The sequence below is a fragment of the Megalops cyprinoides genome, chromosome 10 (genome assembly GCF_013368585.1).
Source record: "Megalops cyprinoides isolate fMegCyp1 chromosome 10, fMegCyp1.pri, whole genome shotgun sequence".
Lineage (NCBI taxonomy): Eukaryota > Metazoa > Chordata > Actinopteri > Elopiformes > Megalopidae > Megalops > Megalops cyprinoides.
This window is the reverse complement of record NC_050592.1, coordinates 24,262,651-24,284,114: the sequence shown is the minus strand read 5'-3', so window position 1 is coordinate 24,284,114 and position 21,464 is coordinate 24,262,651. Positions and strand designations below refer to the sequence as shown.

At 42.0% G+C, this 21,464-nt stretch overlaps 2 protein-coding genes across 3 annotated transcripts; both read left to right on the top strand.

Annotated features, from left to right (window-relative positions):
* The first annotated feature begins 1,721 nt into the window (after window positions 1-1,721).
* On the top strand, window positions 1,722-5,857 carry LOC118784815 (dynactin subunit 3-like). Its single transcript, XM_036539250.1, has 7 exons — window positions 1,722-1,833; window positions 2,461-2,545; window positions 2,698-2,784; window positions 3,170-3,253; window positions 4,152-4,210; window positions 4,415-4,474; window positions 5,031-5,857. The coding sequence occupies exons 1-7, from the start codon at window positions 1,741-1,743 to the stop codon at window positions 5,115-5,117; spliced, it is 555 nt and encodes a 184-aa protein (XP_036395143.1). The 5' UTR covers window positions 1,722-1,740; the 3' UTR covers window positions 5,118-5,857.
* A 1,337-nt stretch (window positions 5,858-7,194) lies between these two features.
* Window positions 7,195-21,252, top strand: nt5c3a (5'-nucleotidase, cytosolic IIIA). 2 transcript variants are annotated; one of them, XM_036538921.1, is made up of 9 exons: window positions 7,195-7,409; window positions 16,185-16,283; window positions 16,589-16,658; window positions 17,366-17,412; window positions 17,947-18,032; window positions 18,515-18,604; window positions 18,878-19,040; window positions 19,826-20,026; window positions 20,201-21,252. In XM_036538921.1, the coding sequence occupies exons 1-9, from the start codon at window positions 7,272-7,274 to the stop codon at window positions 20,300-20,302; spliced, it is 996 nt and encodes a 331-aa protein (XP_036394814.1). In that variant the 5' UTR covers window positions 7,195-7,271; the 3' UTR covers window positions 20,303-21,252. The 2 variants fall into 2 exon arrangements, with proteins under 2 accessions (XP_036394814.1, XP_036394815.1); XM_036538922.1 differs by lacking the exon at window positions 7,195-7,409 and adding an exon at window positions 12,999-13,041.
* The last annotated feature ends 212 nt before the right edge of the window (window positions 21,253-21,464 follow it).

Genomic DNA, 21,464 nt, shown 5'->3' with positions numbered 1-21,464 from the left:
CACATCATTTCTGTCATCCTTTCTTGGAATGTTTTTGACACAGCGAAGCATGCTTTAAAAAAAAAAAAAAAAAAAAAAAAACAGGACATCATTCTGTTTATTGCATTTGGTTAATATGTTAATATGCAGTACAGAACTCGCAAACACAACAAACAGATCAGGTAATCAGAATCTTTTCTATGTAACCGGAAATACTTTTTTTATTATTTCACATTTACCCCGTGGAATTTCAATGGCATGAGTGAGAGCTGTTTCATGCGAGTTCAAAAGCTAAGGTTTACGCACTCATAGACATCACAAGTTAAATACAGCATGAGTTAGCCTACTGCACTTGAGGGTGTCAGCATTTCAAATACATGTCTGCAAGTCCTCAGCTTATGCACGGGTTTTGTGTGTGAGCAAGCATTTTAGATACATATGAACCAGCCCTCAATAGTATGGATGTGTGTGTGTGTGTGTGTGTGTGTGTGGGGGGGGGGGTCGTGTGTCAGCAAACATTTCAGACATAAATGAACTTGTGCTCAATAGTATTGATACATGTGTGAGAGTTTTGTGTGTGAGCATATATTTCAGATATATATGAAGACATCCTCAAAGCTATGGGTATATGTGCAAGAGTTATGTGTGTGTGTGTGTGTGTGTGTGTGTGTGTGTGTGTGTGTGTGCGTGTGTGTCTGTTGCATATCAGTGTGTGCAAGGTGAAGTTTGATTCTTGGGGTGGGGGGGCCTGGGTAACATTCATTCCTGATGGATTGCTGACCCCTAGTGGTGAAACTTTGCAACAAACATAAATTCTCACTGAGGGCTGTATTGGCAAAGTGTATTGGTGGCCAACCCAGCAGCACCCAATTTGATTGCAATCATACCACTAATGTGTTATAGCCACCAGATACAAAGTATAGGATTCTTATCAGTCCAAGGAAAATTGCCCTATTTCAGATGTCATAATGGTTCAATCTACAGTAGGGGTTGTTGCTTACTGTAATAGGATGACCTCTCTAAGCAACAGTTTCAATAACAACTGCTAAATTTACACTTGCTTATGCCTTTCCTGGTATTTGCCAAGAGGTGACTGTGCCTGAAAGGACAATAACCAATCAAACATCCTGGTTAGACTAAAACTAAATGAACTCTTTTCAAGACTATGGTGTCTCGACCAATGACATATACATTAATTAGACTGACAGTCCTGCTCTCTGACTACCACCACTTTGACATGGTGTGTTGACCCCAAGATGCAAATTTGTCAAGAGGCTATCGCTGGAAAACTGCTAGCTTATACAAATGTAAGACTATAATCACAGTATGGATGCCTTGTCAAAGATACTGGAAACAAGAACATGCAGCTCAATCAGTAGATAATATTATGTACATAATTTGCCTTGGCATAAGACATCGGCAGGGCAGGCTATCTCATTAGGATGATGTGGGACAGAAACAAAATTTGCCAAATTAGGCAACCAATGTAACAGTTGTTAGTGTTTTCAGTTCTTTTCCTCAATGCATTCGTGAAAACAAAAGCAGAACCGAATGAAAACCAATGACAGATGTACACTAAAATTGTGTTTCTGACCTATCTATGATCTTATGCTGATGGTAGTACTTCACCATGGACACCTTCCATGGACTTTCACCAACAAAGATGGCGTTTTATGTAGGTCCGTGACTACATCTACCACGTGACTTTTGTCGCCTTTCCTGTGTGCAGCTTCCGATTGCATTGTATCGAGTATAGTGAAAATGGAAGACGGGAGTTATATTGAGAATTTGGAGACTCGTCTTCAGACACTCGAAAAACGTGTGCATGGAGGTCGGAACACGAAGCACGTAAAGGTAGCAAATCACTTAGAATCAGTATCGAAGGCTAAACGTTTTTAGCTTTTTTGGTTTTTAACTACCAGATAAAGCAATCATTGCAGTGGGTGACGTTTGGATTTTGTACAATGTTTTTGTAGCCTGATAGCTACAACGACCCAGGCATAATCCTTAGCAATGGCGGTTTGTTGTTATTACGCCCTTGTAATTACTCGCTACCGTTAAAAGATGCTATCTAGCATGGCGGAGTTTTCCGTTAGTTAGCTTTCTGCCAAACTCCCGTGTTTACGTGTGTAGCATAAAGCGACGCTGCACTGGTCATTCATTGACAGCTCAACGGGCGTGGCTCTTTTTTTTTTTACATGGATGCTTTCGACGAACATTTTAATCTGTATTCAGTGTTTAGTTAGCTACTCCAGACAACCGGGAGTTGTTTTAGTTGTTTGTTTCAGTTCTTTAAAAGCATAGTCATCAGCTAATCCAGTAGACTGTGTGTCTAAGAAGCCTAGCTAGCTACCCAGCCAGACACATTACATGAGGTCGCAGATGTGAACGGACAGGCGTTTATATTTTATATTAAGATATGGTCTGGCTTAATTGTTTTGATCAAAATGAAGATTTGTACACTTCCCCCTACCCCGCCAGTGTTCTGATTCGATGGGGAGGATCCATGCTGCCCTCGGAAACACAGCCAACAAGAGGGAGCGCGTCAAGATCTTGCACAAAAAGAGTAAGTTACCGTTGACGGACATGCTGTTATGCAGTGTATACCATTTTACTATGTTGATCTTTAGTAATATCTGCGGACCATTTGTGAAGTATTTATGTTCGGGAAGTAATATAAACAGCCTCAGTTCCCTTTTACTCTGTCTCTGTCCTCAGTTGAAGACCTGATGAAATATCTGGATCCCCAGTTCACTGATCACATTGCAATCCCCGATGCCATGAAACTGGAATTCATTTTGGCAGGTCTGTTGTTTGGGTGTCTGACGTGTATATTAGTGACTATGGGACAGCCTTTCAGTTATTGATATATACTGTATGTAACATAATTGATATCAAGGAGGCCAACCAAAGAAGGATCATAACAAAAATGATTTAATTTTTTTTGTATCCAAACAATCCACTAGAGTGTCTAGAGTGATTTTGCTTACATTTCTGCCTTATGCATGTTATCCATTGACATCACTGGAATATTTCAATTGAAGCAATTTAGAGTACTTAAGTGCAGCAAGTTGTAACAGCAGTGCCAAGTTTTAACTTGTAATCTGGTTACAAGTTCAGTTCCCTAGACATTATGCCACAGATGTGAGAACAGAAAATAACCATCTGCCTCCTTTCTGTCTTCTCACAGAGGAAGAGTTTCTGCTATCCCAGGCTGCTCTGCTGGAGCAGGTCAGCAAATTACAGCCCCTTCTGGACAGCAGCTACATCAGAGGTCAGTGGCGCTGTCGGATGATGCCATATTCAGCTCTTGCTGTAACCATGGTAATGTCATCTCCTTTGGGGTTTAAGTATCTTACAACACCAAGCCACTCACCCACCTTATACTACCTGGGTGCTCTAAATAGCTTCAGATAGACAAGACAGTTGTTGAAGGCGGCTGGATCTGTTATCAAGGGGGACTGGGATAAGGAGGCTGCTCATTCTCCCAGCACCAGTGGAGCCATGCTGGCAGAAGGTAATGGCAAACCATGTGTCTCGTGTGCCATTCCATGAACATGGCACTAAGATCTCAATTAAAGAGCCTTAACAGGCAGATGACTTGAATCAGGCACATATGTGAGACACCTTTCTGCTCCGGATGTTGAACTGGATGGACTGAATGAACTGTGATTTTAGCATCATTGTGAAGCCATGTATGTATATGTTACACTGCTTTTCTGTCAAATGCTGTGTGACTGATTCTGTAAAGGGCTGTTCTGATGATCAGCAGGGATGTAGCAGTGTGTGTTTGCATGATCACTGCTCTGTGTCTTCTGATGAAAGTCAGTATGTCTGTCAATTGGCAGTAGGTCTGTGTAACTGTAGGACTCACGACTGAAGCCCAAACCTCTGTTCTTGTTGCAGAACTCGCTCTAATCGCCAGTATGTTACCAGTTGAGCTAAAGGCGATTTGTCCTTAGCTCCATAGATACAACGCTAGTTAACTCTCAAGGAGTGACAACACCTCTGAAAGTGCTCTGCTACCTGTTACCCTACTGGCATTACGCAGAACTCACAAGCTGGTACTTCCAGCTCTACTACATGAGTGTGGCGTCTGCCTATCAGTGTCTTTAGGACAGTGTGATGAGTTTGTTCTCTGAACTTTAATCATGTGTCTGACTTGCCTTCAGCTGTCCCTGAGCACACCACCAAACTGCAGCGTCTGTCTCAGATCCACATCAGACAGCAGGTATGAAATCATTCTGTATGCTTGTTTCTCTGTTACACGGTCAAGGAAGACTAAGAATCCACAAAGAGAACCTCATGACTCTTTATGTCTTTAGTATTGACCTGCATCACTCCATTCTCATAAATACATTACTGGGGGCAGCTGTTAAAGACCTTGCTGAAAAACAGATGGGTTTGGGTGTTTATGCCTGTGCCTCTCCCACAGGACCAGAGTGAGGCACTGTCTGAGGAGGTGAAGAAGCAGTTTGAAGAATACAACAAGATGGTATCCTTCCTTGTGCTTGCTGAATAGTTTATTATAGTTCAATGATAGTCACACTGTAGTTTAACTTTGAACTAGCTTTGCATTCATATTAAATTAAATATCGTAGACATTTCTATTAAGATGGATTTCTCAGCATTCACATGACTCAGGTTTTAGACCTACAGTGGAGGAAGATTATCTTCATGACATCACGGTCATTCCACCAATCACAACATATGAGGAGAAGACCACTTAATCAATTGCAATAACTACTCCTTCAGTTCTGGCTCAAAAGTTTGAACATAAACAATGTATTCCATAAACATAAATATATAAAATAATATTGAAAAGCTCAGTAATTAGACCAGTTAAGAGAACTTGTACAAGACAAAAATGTCCAAGACTCAACATGCATTCATGTGTACCTGAATCATGAGATAGATAAAAGAGACACATAACCTACAGTGCAAAGGCGGCTCGCTTTGGCTTGCTGTATGCAGCACGTAGAAGTGATTCAGTGCTTGTCAGTGTGCATATAAGGTGAATGTTGCCCTATGACACTTGACCCTATTGCCAGATGTTCCTGCTGTCCAAGCAGTTCTCACAGTGGGACGAGACCCTTCGGCAGCTGGAGGGAGCCAAGCAGGTCAAGCCTGTCGAGTAATGACATCAGCAAACGTGTCACAAGCAGGTATCCTGTTGAGACTGGAATCCATTAGTTCTCTGTAACCAGTGAACCCCAATATCCCGCCTCCAATCCCCAGCTTGCTTGGTTGTCTGCCGCCCAGGCAGATGTTCCCCACCCCTGCAACACGATGAATTGCACAGCTTTGCTTTCAAAAAACAAGATTCCGTATTTAAACAGCACTGCTGAGATTACATTGTGACAATTGTCTCCTAACCATCTCAGTTGCAGTATTGCATATTATTTATGTCTTAATCTTAATTCTTCAAGTTTTGTGTATGTATGTATGTATAAGTATGGGGGGGGGTGCACATGGCAGTTCCTGCAATGTAATAGAACGGTGGATCCAATGCAACGTCCCGTTTATATGCCATCAAAAACTGAGTCCTCGGTGGCATGCACTACAGAATCCAGCAGTCTGTCCTGAGAAAGGAGCAGCAGATTTGCTGTGTCGGTGGAATTGCAGACATTCCAGTGTTTCCGCACATGTACGGACATTTTATTTCAGCAGTTAACAAACATGTCAAATTATTTTTGGGGCTTAAAAGCAAACAGTCAACTTGTAAGTGGTCTGCTTTCTCATTTATTAGCATCTTCAGAGCTGTATGAAATACAAATGTAGAGACACGTTGGGTCTTGTAAATCTATTCCATTCTAGCACTGTCCATGTGTTTTTGGAAAAAAAGACATAAATAAACTTTAAGACAGTTTCAACTTTACTCTCGTTATTTTTTTTTTCTTCCACACCACAGATTTTAGACTTTGAATTTGTTTGTGTTGTAAGTCGTAGTAATTCTGGAATGAATGATCTGGAATGTCAGTGGTGTTTGTCATTTAGCATCCTGTTGTGTGCAATCTGATATCGAGGTGTGTGTGTGTGTGTGTTAAGTTCATGAAAGACTGTAAGTTTTGTCTGATTGTTTAACTGCTCTTGTAAATACAGTGGCCTAACGGAGTTACTAATTCATACATGAACAGCTCTGCCTGAAAAATTAAACCTTTGTCCGTGTGATATTTACCACCTATTGTTCTTCTGGACGAACGAAACTCGAAATAACTGCAAGCCACAATATGAGTTCAACAATGAAAAACCTCAGTCGTTCTCAAGCATCTGCGAAATTCACAATTCCATTTAAAACTTGAATTTACAAAAGTTTCTTCACTTTTTCACCCAGAATCATATCATCGGTCAATACCGCTATGCGACAATGTCCTTGTTAAAAGTAAAGTAAGTCAAGGTCATAACCTGTAAGATTCTTAATCCACTTTTAATTCCTAGCGGCGGCCATTAGATTTACATATCTGGGTGTACGTTTCGCATGTAGCTACGAGATCTGTTGCGCAACGTTATGTGCACAGAATTTAGGCAACTCACTCTCGTTTGTTTACCTAATATGGGAGGGAAATTAAATGTACCTAGCCAGCTGGCTTTCTGAAGAAAATTGAATTCATCTGTGTGAAGAGTCGAAATACAAAACTGTATTTCAGTACAGCCCGACAACTCGTTCTGTGGTTGACTGCACCAGAATTAAGATGTATTTTTGCATATGTTATGTTTTGGTACATAGCTAGCTACCTAGCTTACATGCGTTGATGGATTCCTCGTACACCTACTTACAGTTGCCAAATTACAGAAATAGCAAACCAGTTGAACAGCAAGGTAGCTGAATGACAAACTAGCTAAATTAGGCATATTGACTAGCCTGCGAATGTCCGATGCAATGTTCAACACACTACCAATCAAGGCTGAACCTTCAGCAACTCTTTCATTTATTTGTTGGAACGCGTTTCCATGGCGGTAGAATATACCATTTTGATTGCAGTGACTAAAAAAAAGCAAAACAATTCATTATAATTTTTAAAAACAGACTAAATATTATACGGTTATATAACAACTTCTTACGTATAATAACTTCAATACTATTACTGTATTACTGTACGACACTGTATACGGTCCTGCTGCTCTTAGAAATCTTTCGTTAAGCGTTAACGGTCTCCCTTCTTTTCACACCAAGTGGTAGCAGCCGCCAGGGACGTAGTCCGTGACAAGCGCTAGTGAAAGGAGGAACCATGTTGACGTAAGGAGCTGTATGGCGGTTGTTGCGGCGGTGTTCAACACGGCAGAAAAAAAACATGGATAAGACCGCCGTGGTGAAAGCCGGCGCCGTGGCGAGCGCCAGCCTGTGCGCGCTGTTCGGCGGAGTGGTGCTGGCGCAGTACATATTCACCAAGAAGAAGAGAGCGGGCCGGAAAACCAAGATAATCGAGATGGTGAGTTCACGTGCCGGTCTCGTGCGCGCGGCGCGGTCTCGGACGTCTGTAAAAATAGCAGCGGTTCTATAGAGGTCATATCTCACTGAGTGTGATAATACGAATTTAGGGGACGATTTAAGCATGGCATGGTAGAAAAAAGAAAACACAAACTCTTAGCCGGCTGCAATATTGGAATAATTCACTTAGGCAACGTTAGTTATCAGCATGTCTACGACGTGACAGATAATATGTTGTCAAACGCTGAATGTGACCAGGCAGCATGTTTGCTATGTCGTTGGCGAGCAGAGTTATGCAAGCTATGCTAACCTTCTAGTTTTGAACTGACAGCGAACGCTACCTAGCTGGGTTGTTGTAGCGATGGCTAGTTTACCAGGGGAACTGGCGGTCATGCATTATTAGGTAATAAGAGCCAGTTGTGTGTTTGCTAGGTAACGTTAGCAACGTTATCGCCGCTGCTCCTTTAAATAGCTAACCTTAGTTATCAGTAGGTTAAGCATTGTGACAACGGAAGAAGCATAAACCTTGCCTTGTGCTAAAAGTAGATATCTGTCACAGACAGGCAGTGCCCAGCACGCTCGAGTCACCCGTCTTCATCAGTAGCGTAGTGATGATGGAAGCACTGCAGCAAGGTAATCCGAACCAGTGTTAGCTAACCAAATTCTATAATGTTAAATCTTTTGGGCTATATGAAAAATATTTTGCAAACGTCACACAGTGGATTATCTTGGTTTTCTTTATTGTCATTAATATTCTCTTCATGTAATGATGGCCTGGAGTAGGTATCCCATTCAAGACTCCCGAAGCATTTTTTTTTCCTGTGTTTCTTGACTTTGTCCTGTGAGTGTGTAAATATATGTCAGATTGTTATGTCGGAAAACGTGGTCAGGTTTTATGATCGTTTGTAATAAAACATAATGACCACTAGGTGGTAGACGAACATAACCATTTTCTAACGTTACACCGCACTGCCTACTGGGTGTTCATACTAAAGATAGACATTGCACAGTCAAACCAATCACATTATTTGAAGATGGACCCTAGAAGACTATAGCTGTCTGTCTCAAGGAACCACTGAGGGAATGAGTGAACAGGGACTCGGCTACTACACCGTACTCGATGCAAGCCACTCAATGCAGAGAAGAGACATATTGGCCTGCTTGTTTGTTTGATCTCCTTAAATAGCTAATCAGATATGTTCCAACTTATAACTTATAACTTATAAGGCTTGGTTAGTTCCCTTAGCATGATCACAAGCATCAGGATCCAGTAGGTCATCTCAGGGATCAAACTAGACCCTTCTATAGCAGTAGTTGTAAAAATTCATAATAATCGGTTCATAGTCTGTGGCTCTTATGAGGCATTTCAAGCAAAATTTAGAAGCAGTTCCAGGTTTTTTTTTTTTTTAATTGCCATGCGAAAAATTCTGCATGCAAGTGCAGTCTGTCCAGCCATTCCTTTTTCACACATTGCTAAGTCATGGTCATGTCATTTGCCATGGCAACTGAGTTACTGCCTCACGCCCTCACTCTGAGTTGCAGTTATCTCTGCAGGGTAGCTTCTCAAAAACTTTTATCTTAAACATGACCCAGCGCCCCACAGTTCCTTCCTGTTTATGATAAAAAGGCTTCTTTTTCATACCTAACAAAATAGCTCCCATGACAGGCCTGGAATGTATGTTCAGGCTGACCTGTTGAATGTTAAAAAAAAAAAATTCACATGTAGACAGGGCACAGGAACCAAAATAGGAATCAGACTGTGAGCTCAGTACTATGGAATGTTCATAAGCACCTAACTCACAGGACTCTTTACCCCCAACAATACAGAACAGAACCTTCCCTCATCACAGGGAGAACAGGAGGTCCGGAATGGAATGTGTTTGGTAGCGTCCGCTGTTGCCCAGCCACAGAACAATTTGCATAAACCGCCTCCTGATTGGAGGAGAAAGTTTAAAGGCATAGCTTCAGTGAGACAGGATCAAGCTAAAGAAGACAATAAATGCTTTCTAAATTAGCCATTATGATTAGCATTTATCTATATTGGTATTTATATTCTTTGCAATGAAGAGACCCAGTGGCATATATGGTATTTACTGGCTATAAGCTTAGTATAGTGGGATATGTTAACCAAATTTCATTTACAAGATTTACATATCAATACATCCATTTATCAGGTTTTGTTGTATGCAAAACCTGGACATTTTATACAATTGATGTGAAGAAATATTAATTCCTCCTGTGGTCACCATGAAATTGTAAGCTATATAGGACCAAGCCTGCTATTTGGAAGTGCAGTGAGCAGCCAGTTTTAGATGTTGTTAACAATGTCCCTGTCATAATGAATACATTTTCCATGTATGTGCATGTTGCTGTATGTGACTTGTAGGCTGCTCTTTTTTCAACATTAATGTCTATCCCTGCACTGTACCATCTGGTCCAGTACTCTGCATGTGACCATAGTATATCCCTGGATTACACCAGGAACAACAGGCACTCTTATAAGGGGTGATTCAAGAGACTGGAGCCATGTGTTACGTAGTAGAGGGGATCAGGCATACTAGTGTGTTGGTTGTGTTCCAGTTTCCCAACAGTGGTAAAGTAGTTGCATTTTTCGAATGAAACTGTGATTGCAATAACATGTTTAAAATACAACGTGAGTGCCGGAAAAGATTGAGATTAAAGAGAGATGCACACATCCATTCAGAAAAAAATTAGCCTCTTAACCTACATTGATGCCTGGTTATTTGAATCTCACCCGATTCACTGAAAATGTGTGCTATCTCCTTCAAGGCAGCGTCTCCACAGTGTGCTTAGTGATAATTCTATCGCCAGAGTATTAAATGTGATGTTTCTAGCATCTCTGTTTTAAGAGTAGTTAATCTGATGAACGACACTCTACTGATTTTGCTGCAAGTGGATATGTGACAAAAAAAATTCAGTTGTACTAGGGATGTACAACCAAAAGAAAGACATCTATAGCATCTGTCAGAAATAAAGCATGCGTGTCTTTACAAGCCCTTGAAAAAGGCAAAATGTGAAATGTTTCCTTCTGTATTTAAACTTAGTTTAATTGCTGTCCTCAGCTGCCCTCCTTTGCTACACATCTTCGTTGATCATTAATCCAAGAGAGAGCCTTTATCAGCGAGCAACATGGACGTTTTCTAAGAACACGGAGTTTCCAGGCAATACCGGAATGGCTACTGCTGTTCGTTCAGTTGGATTTGTTCCCACCTCATGCTCCTTTTTATGAAGATACTCACAGTTTCTGTTACCTTTATGTGAATGTGGTAAAGCCTCTTGTAGTGGAATAATTAGAATGTTATTTGTAATGTCCTTCTTATGGTGCTGCTTTTTTAATAATATTTAAAACTTGGTTAGCTGATTTTTGCTCATCCAGGGCATTTTTCATGTCTTACAATTTACATGCCATCGATTTATATAGTCGGATATTTACTTATCAATTCAGGTTTGCTACTTTACTAAGGGTACAGCTGTGTACCCTTTGACACTGGAGCCCACAACATTCTCATAACAGCTCATGTTTTTGTCTGTGCAGTGTGAGACTGCATGCTATAATGTTGAGAGGGAGGAATTAACCTCATTTTCTGTTTGGAATTATGTTTCCATTTGTATACCTTTAGACAGTTTGCTGCTGGCTTGCATTCAAATCAGCGTGGCAGTGGTGTTGAGGGTCCTTTTACGGCAAGCCGATAATTGCATCACGCCTTGGTGCATAAAGGCTTTTGACTCAGTGTCTGAACTTGGCTCTCCTGTTTCTCTGTATCCTGACACCAGGGTCCCAGGCGCTGGGGTCCCAGGCATGACCCGCACAAGCTGCGCTGTAGGGATCAGTAAATCTTTGTCAGGAGCAGTGATGACTAGCAGGAGGTCGCTGGGTGCCTGGACTTTGCTTCTCTTGGCGCTCCTGTAAATCTGTATGACTCTCTGCCGCCTCGCACTTAATCAAATTGCATTTGATGTAGTGCCATGTGTAGAATTACCACTGATAAAGAGCATTTCATACAAACAATTCAAGGAATAGTGGTTGAGAGATGGCCTAATGTGGATGGAAAGCACCTCTGACCATTTTTATCTCCTGCACTTTGTACAGAGCCTGCCACATAATGGAGAGGAATATAGATTTTCTCAAGGCACTTGCTTTGACATGGAGTTAACCTGGGTTTTCAGCCTGAGCTGGAGTGTGTATGTATGTAAGCATGCATATATTGCTTAAGTCAGAAGGTTGAGAAAATATTTGGAAGGCCTGAACCTTGAACTTTATCACCCAGAAAAGATCCGTTGAAATGATGAAATTGTGGCAGATTGCCACATAAAACTTGTTGTTAAGAAGTCACATTCTTAAAAGTGTTCCTTTGGTGCCTGTTTTGACACCGTCACCGAACTGTCACAAGATTGATTTCATAGGAGCAGGTTTTTGGCTGTGTTCTTTAGTTTGTATCTTAGCTGTTTGACTGGGGATGTCTGGCATTGCTGTTTCAGTTATGTTAGGTGATATTTATTTTGTCGCAGAGGAAGTGTTGATACCGCTAACAAATCATACTGGTCTTACCCCTCACCCTTTGGATGTGTGAAAACCCGCTGTTGTGCTGACCAGACATGTATGGCATACCGGCTTTGACATTGCTGCCATAATGGAGCAGAAGAATGCAAGCCTCAGGGCCTTGACATTACCACAGTCAGTGTATCCCACAATGCAACACTGTTATGAAAGAAAAAAAAAAGAATTCACGTTGTCAAATGTCAAATCCAGAAAGTATTGGGAGGGGCTTTTATGTTTCAATATGTATCATACAGCATATATTATGGAGCACATCAATTGTCACTTGTATATGTGAATGTTTATCTATAGATTATGGAATGGACTTGGGTATCGCTATGCAGGATCGTTTTACAGAACATTTGACTGTACCTTTGAAATGACTTCAATTGTCTCATCAGTGCAGATTTTTTAAATGCATTAAGTTTTTGGTTTGTAGTAGTTTTTTGTTAAGAGAAAGCAATTAAGAGACAAGCAACACCATTCATCTGAAGAGTTGTTTTGTGTAATGTTCCATATCGCCTTACTAGGTAAGCTTGTAAAAGCTCGGACGGTAGTTCCCCTGCATTTCCTTTTTTCATGGAACAACTCTGTTTGCCCTTTGAACTTTAAAATTCCAGAGGGCTACGCAAACGGCGTCTGAGGTTGCCACATAATTTGCGTGGTCAGCAGTTGCCGTTTACTGCCTCTGACATGTCGATAACCTCAATAGGAATCGACCCAGTGGATTTGTGTGCGGAGAACCTTGTCACGGGTGATTGACTGTGTGCTTTGTATGGGCAGCCAAAGGTCAAAAGGGCCAGCAACAAAAAGAAAAAAAAAAAAGCCATGATTCTGTTCATCACCCTTCCCCCGCTGCTCCACTTTCATGTGTTTTATGTCTTTCTGCTGGGGTAGGGTGCCTGCATATTTGTGTGTGCGTGTGTGTGTCACTGCCCTGTTTTGGAGGGGCGGGGATTGGCAGATCTATTCTTGGCAACGCCTCCCTGAGCAGCCAGGCCTATATAAGCTGAAGTCTGCTGGAGGAAATTTTCCTCACTCTTGTTTTGCACAGTGCTGTCAAGAAGAGAGAGAGGTAAGGCACCCTGTGTGTGTTTGTTCAAATGTGTGTGTGTGTATGTGTTGGACACAGAGGAAGGGGTGGAGGGAGGGAAAAGAGAGAAGGAAATGGCTCGTGTCTCTCCTCGGCTATACTTAATTTCTCTGAGGCATTTTTGTGCATTTTCACTTGGTGCATAAAAATGACACTCGTCCGTTCTTGCATAACACAATTATGTTGTGTTATTTGGAACTGCTTACCTATGAGATGCTGTCAATGCTGACACATAGTTAGATGTATAGTTTGAGCATTGACATCAAAGAATGCCAGTATTTCTTGATTATCATTGTTGGTATTCATGAAAAATATACTGTGCATACTTTTAAATTGTATTTTTTTCAGTTCAGGGAGAACTAGAATAGCCTCTGGCTGTTCATGTAATCTGCTTTTGCACAATACTACAAGCCCTTTTATCAGCTTTTTTGGGTTTTTTTTGTGTGGGTTTTTTTTTTTTTTTTGCTTTTGTTGAAAATATCTGTAAAAGTTAATGTACTGCAGGGTAAGAAGCTCTTTTCGTCGATGTTTTTCCCTCTGTTGAGTGCTCGGAGGGATTTAGGGAAATCAGATAGCTTTTTACTATGTTGGGGGTAAGGATTATTGCATGTTTGTATTGTACTGTAGTGAGTTTTTTTTTCCGCTGTCAGGGCTTTAGGGAAATCAAAACCTGTTATGCAACTGCGAGCCTAAGCTGCTGGGAGATGAAACAAAATGGGCAGAGCTCAAGGGACCGTGGTGGCAGGGGCGTAATGCTTCCTCCGCCCACTGAGGTATACACAGGCAGGGCTCATTCTGATCCACGCTGCTTTGACAGATCAGAGCTGGCTCCTTGGATGAGAACAACCCATGTACACAAACACACCTCCTGAGCTGTCTGTACTGTATTGGTCCTGTCAGGTTGACAGGCACCACCTTCTGTCAGTGAGTCTTCGGCGTGATGGAGTTGTGGTCAGCGTCTTGTCAGCCCCCACTCCCACCCCACCACCCCGTTTAGGGGAGGATCTTTGAGTATTTGTGTCTGTATATTTAGGGCTGCACCCAGAGATACTTGATTTTATTATGGTATTTGTGCAGTTGACGCCAGGGCTGCACATATCAGCAAACAGCAGCAGAGCGTACCCTTTCCTGGACTGTGGATCTCTGATTCAGGCCCTGCAACCCTGAAGAGGCAAGGTTTTTCTGAACATGCAACCTCAAAATCCATTAGAACAGTTAATTTGATCTGTAGCAACACAGTGTACCTATGGTTTGGGGGAGAGAACGGGACACAACACGACCAGAAACTTATTTTAGTTTGAGCTGCCTCGGTCACTCTGGAGTGTGTGGAAAATAGATAAGTCAGGATTGGATGACAGAGTGAAGGGGTGCTCTTTTTTTTCAGGAAAGGTCACACTGGCTGTTTACACCCAGAAATAACCCCATGCTGAACAGAGAACTGAGGGACACAGGGGCTGTTTACCACAGCTCAGAGTGTGGGTACCTCACATCGCTGCCCTTCGGAGACTTCACATTCTCTGTAGCAGTTCAGAAAACTTTTAAAATATTTTAAAACAAAACCAGAGCACCCTTCTTGTCCTGTTTGTGCTCCCTGTAACATCTTTGTTCTCACATAACATTTCTGCATCAATACTTGAAGCATATTTATAATGTCACATAACCAAACTGTCCCAACAACGCTATGAAAATGGGCTAATGGAACTCTTAGGCAACCCCATTAATGATGATAATACAGATTATACACAGATGAAGTGGTTTAGCAGTCCTATGAAAAAGAAATCAAAACCTCAGAAGACAAATGGATTATAGTAATTAACCTGACAATGTAAGCACAGCAGTCATTGAGCACACTGTATTACTCATTATGTTATGCATTAGGAGCCAAACACACAATATTAGTGCATCATCTTGTATACCTACTGAAGGAGCTCACACAGTGAAGTACCCATCAGGGTTGCAGTCCATATGGTGCCGCTTGGCTGTGCCAGTACATTTCCGAATCTGTTATAATTGTTAAATATTAGTAAAAATTGTTGTGCTCTTCTAGCTGTTGCTCCTGTCTCTTTTTGTGAGCTTGTTTTGGTTGCTGCTGCCTCGGTTATGTAAGAAGCTCAGTAACAGCTGTTTCTGTGCTCAGGCGTGTAACAGAAATAGTGGTGAGGGATGGGGGTGGTGGTCATATCTGGTTTCTAGTCCATCCAGCCTGTTATCCATCCTGTTTTAAGGAATGTGACTGGCCTCCGGTCGTCCCACCCCTCCACACAGACACAGGTCAGGGTCGACGGAGGGGCTGGACAGATTTAGGATAATTAGGTCAAGGAAAGAGGGTTGACATACCCAGCGTAAAACCATCTCAGAGTAAAATTTGTCTCCCACCCTCTTGTTTGCAGTTTGCACATGATACTCATACACAGCTGATCAGAACCTTTCTCTGTTCAATCAGCACAGCTGCACGGCTAGCTGTTGATCATGGTTAGAAACTATTTGAAACAGAAGCACATTTCACACAGTGCTAATGGAACTGAGTAAATTCTAATCAGCTAATGAAAATATGTGTAAAAACTGTATAAACTGTGTTGCAATCCTGTGCAATACTACAACCAATACTACAACCAAAAACAACACAGGAGCTCTTGGGACAGCTATATTTGTTTTGCCTTTTCCTTTTTTTCTGCCTTTTCTGGAGTCGCCAGTTGAACATTAGACTCAACTGACTGCAACATCCTCTGCACACGTGTAGTGAATGCAGTCCTCCGACCGCACTCACGTGATAAAAACCACTGTATTTCACACAAGTCTCACAGTGCACCAGGAGAGAAAACACCCAATGGAGGATAGGCACATCCCTCTGACATCACCTGAGCAACTCGTAGGTGGCTGAAAAGTCTCAGAGTGCCTGGGAGTGATCAGATGTGGAAATCAACCCCTTCCTTCGAATGAAGCCAGTGTGTTCCCACTCATTATGAACTGATAACGCAGCTGAGTCAAGTACAGGTTGTAGAGCTTAGCTTGCACTCTGCCTTAACTGAATGAGCCACACAGGAACCTTGGCTAGCTGCAATTTCATTGACCTGGGCAGCCAACGGACTGATTCTCTCCCGTCTTTTCCTTGTTATTGCTGTCAGATGCCGGAGTTTGAGAAGAACACAGTCCACATTAAGGACCCAGAACGGGTGGAGGAGATCATCTGCAGCCTCATCAAGGGCGGGGCCACCAAACTTCAGGTACGCAAAGAATGCAGGTGTCCGTGGAATCTTTCTGCTGTTGGTAGGTGTATGTAGAATCTGACCCTGTATGAGTTCCTGTCTTTTATCGCATTATAGTTAGGGCAAAATGGAGATTAGGGAAGCTGATTCTGGAGCAGTTGTCCAGGACATGAAATGTGCAGAGCCTACTGGCAGCCACAAATGGGATCCAACCTAGCATGAAATGCAGTGGTGCCCTCTGCTGGCAGGAGGATGATTAAGCAAACAGATTTTGTTCATCCTGTTCATGGGTATTAATTTTCTTTTCCTTTCTCTTTTTGCAGATCATCACTGACTTTGATATGACGTTAAGCAGGTTTTCAAATAATGGGAAACGCTGCCCCACGTGCCACAGTGAGTACAGTCTTTTTTGCACTCATTTTCTACTAAAAGCCTGTCTTTTTTTTTTTTTTAATCAAAGACACCCTACACAGCTGAACAGGGTACGGGGGGACAATGACAGCCTGGAAACTTCAAACCCTGTGTGTGGGTGGAAAGTGCAAGGCATAGCCTGTATATAGGGAATTGTTAAACATTCTTGGTCCACTGGCCCGTGTTCTGACATGGTTTCGGTATAGGTGATATATTTTATATTTGATTCATGCGGAAACCTTGTTGTGCAACATTATATATCATGGTATTTGATTTATGAAATTATAATATCAAGTCATACTGTCATACCAGTCTCATCTCTGCGAATGAGACAGAGGGAGATGTTCTTTGAGAATGTGGAACTGAAGCCCAGAAGCTTCATTTCAGATCAGTTTGATGTGATGATGTGCAAACCATGCCTAAGCTGATCTCAGTGAGCTGGTGTGTAGAGCAGGATGCCAGGCCATTGCTGAGTCTAACCCTACACGCCGACAGACACCACTTTCACACTCCTCTGAGTGGCTCGGCTAGGGAACAAACCCAAGACCAGCAGACACTCTGACCTGAAGGTTGCCATACCAGTTCTCCAGTTAATCAATCTGTAAAATATACTCTGCTGTCTATTATAGAGTCTACTATAGGCAGACAGTTACACGTCTTTGAAAAAAACTCTCTCTTCTCATACCTAGACATCATCGACAACTGCAAGCTAATCACAGAAGACTGCAGGAAGAAGGTATAAATTGGAATGTCCTACTACTAACCAGTGTAGTATTTGTAGCACTGCATTCTCTGTTCTCACTTTTGGTGAAATATGTTGCTGGTTTTTTTCATGTGGATTATTATGTGCAATATTTCACCTTACTTTTGTAAGTCAGTCTGTATCTAAGAGTCTACTAAGTGATTATATGTAAGTGTAGTTTTATTTTGTAATCATTTAGTCACTGGAGTGGTGTTCTGCAGCTCCTGGAACATCTACGCTATGTTCAAAATGACTGCCCAGACACATATTCCTTGCATGTTTTCAGACATAGATTTGACCTGGATGAATGTACTCATATATAGTGATGCATGGTGCTTACCACCGTATGTACATTTCCCTGAATGGACGTAAAAGATTCAAAAGGAAAGAACCTGCCAATGGGACAGAGGTAGCATGTCTTGTGTTCCTGTTGGTGGATAGCGTGTGCTGTGCATCATACTGATTCAGAGACTCTGTCCTCTCCTTTCTAATACTGTGTGTGACGCTGCTGTCCCTTAATGCTCCCAGTTACTGCAACTGAAAGACAAGTACTACCCCATCGAGATCGACCCACAACTCACCATGGAGGAGAAGTACCCATTTATGGTGGAATGGTGAGTTCACACACACACATACACATACACATAAAATAAAAACACAGCGTTGGGACTCATCGATTAACATGGACAGGAGTGGCACAGCCACACACACAGGTTTGTAAAGTAGATTCATTGACATTATTATGTCAGTGTATGCTGTTGCTGACAGAGCCAGTAGCTTGCTTTAGGGTAAAAAAAGAGCATTGTACAGCTGTCCAGAAGGTCTTGTATTTCATGAGAAATTTCATTGTTTATTGTTTTGTGTGACAAGGTTACATTAGTGTGATAGACCCACAATGGCGTTTATTGCTCAGATTTCACAAATGTGCAGTCAATTCCTTGAAAACAATGTCCCATTCAGGACTCAAACTTGCAGTATATTTCTCATTAAAATGTAAGGTCAGGGAAATAATTTGGGGGCCTCCAGTGTAGACACAGTGGATGACACAAACTGTGATGCCGCAGTATATTACTAAGGGTGATGTGTTGGTTCACAGGTATTTTAAGTCGCACACATTACTGGTGGAACAGCGGTTACTGAAAGATAAGCTCCCAGAGGTGGTACGGGAGTCTGATGCATGCCTGAGGTAAGAGTCCTGTGCCTCTTACTGTTCTGGGATCAGTCACAGTGTCTGCCAGCTGAGGAGGGGGCAGAGATGTTTTTAATTAGAGTTAAATTTGAATGATTTATCCTTCCATTTTCCCCACATATAGCTTCCGTGTGTGTGAAAGTGTGTTGTCTCTGTGTGACTGTGGCCTTCTGTGGTGTGTGTCTGTGTTGTGTTTGTTTGTCAATCTCTGTCTGAAATTTTGCATGTGTGTATGTGCCTGACTTTTCATTCTTTATGTGTGTAACACAGGGAAGGCTATGAACAGTTCTTCGACAGGCTCCATGAGCACAGCGTCCCTGTTTTCATCTTTTCAGCCGGGCTGGGGGACGTCCTAGAAGAGATTATCCGGCAGGCAGGGGTCTACCACCCAAACGTCAAGGTGGTCTCCAACTTCATGGACTTTGATGAGAATGTGAGTCACTCGGGGCGTGGCGTACCTTATCCAAGTCAAACCCATTCCAAACCCAATGTTGACTGATGAGGGCAACATTTTGATGTTAGCAGATGAAAATCCAAGCTTTTAGAGGATACACTTAAATATTTTCCATCGTTTTTCATGTTTACTAGCTAGCTAGCTAGCTAACACAAATTAGGAGAGAATTGATACTTTCAGACTTGCTAACTAGAATTTAAATTGGCATAACAAAAAGCTCAGTGTTTTGCCAGTAGATCTCTGATGTTATCTCGCCATAAAAGCATTTTTCTTACAGAAATGCTTTGTTGATGTTTCTTAATGTATTCATGGTTGCTTATACCCGTAAAAAGAGCTGCAGCAATGTGCTGCAACTTACAGCCTAATTTTCAAAGCTTGGTGTGTTGCAAAGATAAACTGCATTTATTGTTATTAAGCCATGGTTGTACACAGGCAAAGTGCAGTACCTAACAGATATTTCAAAAGTCAGAGAACTGCCCCCAGTCAAACCATTAATGTCAAACAATTAAGTCTTCATTCAACATATACATCTAAGGCTTTTTAAACTATATTGTGGGTTGAGCTAACATGTTCCTTTCAGTAGCTGACTTTTATGAACCAATAGGATTATCTTGATATCCATAGCGGAAAGTGATATGTTCAAATCGGTGATCCGTCCCTCGCTCTTGCTAGGGAAAACCTAATGGTCCCACAGGGCTTACCTGATGTCCGTGTTATAACACCTCTTAGTACTGACAGAGGGCGCTGCTGACTGTCCTTCACAGGGAGTGTTGAGGGGCTTCAAAGGGGACCTCATCCATGTGTACAACAAGCACGATGGTGCCCTGAGGAACACAGAGTACTTCAAGCAACTGAAGGACAACTGCAACATCTTGCTGCTGGGCGACTCTCTAGGAGACCTCAACATGGCCGACGGCGTGCCCAGTGTGGAAAACATGCTCAAGATTGGCTTCCTGAATGACAAGGTATCCCACCCTGCTCCCTTCTTCCGTTTGGTCCAGTTTGGTGCAGTCCATCCGAGGCCACGCTGATTGTTGTGTTTGCTATGCACACACAAACAGATACACACAAGCAGATACACAATGCTGAACTGTGACTGGCTGTAGGTGTCTTACTGTGCCTGTTTTTGTCTGATCCAGGTGGAGGAGCGGTTGGAGAGATATATGGACTCTTACGACATTGTCTTAGTGAGAGATGAAACGCTGGAAGTGCCCAACTCCATCTTACAGAAGATTCTTTAAAATCCCTGACACTTCCTGACCAACACCAGCTCCATCAGACAACTCCCCCATCCCTCTGGGCTGTTTCCCCCTCTGCCTTTTTAAAGACATTTGTTTTTCTCAGTGAAATTAACTTTAACAAAAAAAAATGCACAGTATCATCTGGTTTTGTCTGACTGTCTCATTCTCCCTACACAACAAAACAAAAGCAAAAACATTAAGTCTGCGTGAACTCACATTCTTCTAATTTGCACATTATTGTTCTTCTTATTAATATTTTTGATATTGAAATGTGTTTAATATGGAGGAAGTTTGTAACTGAAAAGGGGACAGAGAAAGAGTATGGTGAGTGTTTGCACACAGCCCCCCACATCAGCCAGCACGTATCACACTATCATGTCATTGCCCTGCGTTTCTGTTGCGGGAAGACGACACAAAAGATTTGGTAATGCACTTTTTTCTTGTCTGTGGGGTTGGAGTGACGGACCCTGGTTGTATCCAACTTGTGTGATGCTGGGTCTGTCCTCAAGAGGGCACTATGCACCTAAGCTCACCAAATTCAAAAGAGTGTTGGGAGGTCTTGATGTGCAGAAACCCAGCCACAGTCCATAAAGGGATGTAAATGTAAGGAAACCAACAAAATTTTGCACAGGCTGTGGTAGCATTCAGTTGCTGAATTCTAATCCTTTGGACCTCTAAATTGTGAACTTTTTTTGTTCCTTTAATAACAGGCAATAGAGGTGACCTGGGGTCTTGCATTACCACTACCTCTAAAATACTTTTTATATATTTTTTTAATATCCATTACGTTTTTTCTTAAACACATTGGCTGACAATGACATTGTCACAGAAGCTGTAAACATACTGGGTCTCTGTACTGTTGCCACTTGCATGTTGCCTTTTGTTAAAAATTAAATTATGTTTAAAGGGGGGAAATTACCACATCAATAAAAACAGGCAATAACTACTGATGTACTTGTCATTGTGTATTTTGAGTTTGTTTAACCCCTGTGAAAGCAGAAATGCATAGTTTAAGACATCCGACGTTGTGAAACAAATGTAAACGATGACTGAAGAAAATCATTTCATTAAGGCAGTACTTTATGATATCCCGGACCGACGCCAGATGGCAGTCAAGTGCAAGAAACGAGACTGTTCAGAGGCGAGTGCTACGATACAACGT

Excerpts from the sequence above, each read along its gene's own strand:
- LOC118784815 (XM_036539250.1), top strand. The coding sequence starts at position 1,741 with ATGGAAGACGGGAGTTATATTGAGAATTTGGAGACTCGTCTTCAGACA. Across the intron at positions 2,546-2,697 it reads CAAGATCTTGCACAAAAAGA|TTGAAGACCTGATGAAATAT; the intron begins GTAAGTTACCGT and ends CTCTGTCCTCAG. Across the intron at positions 4,211-4,414 it reads AGATCCACATCAGACAGCAG|GACCAGAGTGAGGCACTGTC; the intron begins GTATGAAATCAT and ends CCTCTCCCACAG.
- nt5c3a (XM_036538921.1), top strand. The coding sequence starts at position 7,272 with ATGGATAAGACCGCCGTGGTGAAAGCCGGCGCCGTGGCGAGCGCCAGC. Across the intron at positions 19,041-19,825 it reads TCATGGACTTTGATGAGAAT|GGAGTGTTGAGGGGCTTCAA; the intron begins GTGAGTCACTCG and ends TGTCCTTCACAG. Across the intron at positions 20,027-20,200 it reads TTGGCTTCCTGAATGACAAG|GTGGAGGAGCGGTTGGAGAG; the intron begins GTATCCCACCCT and ends TGTCTGATCCAG.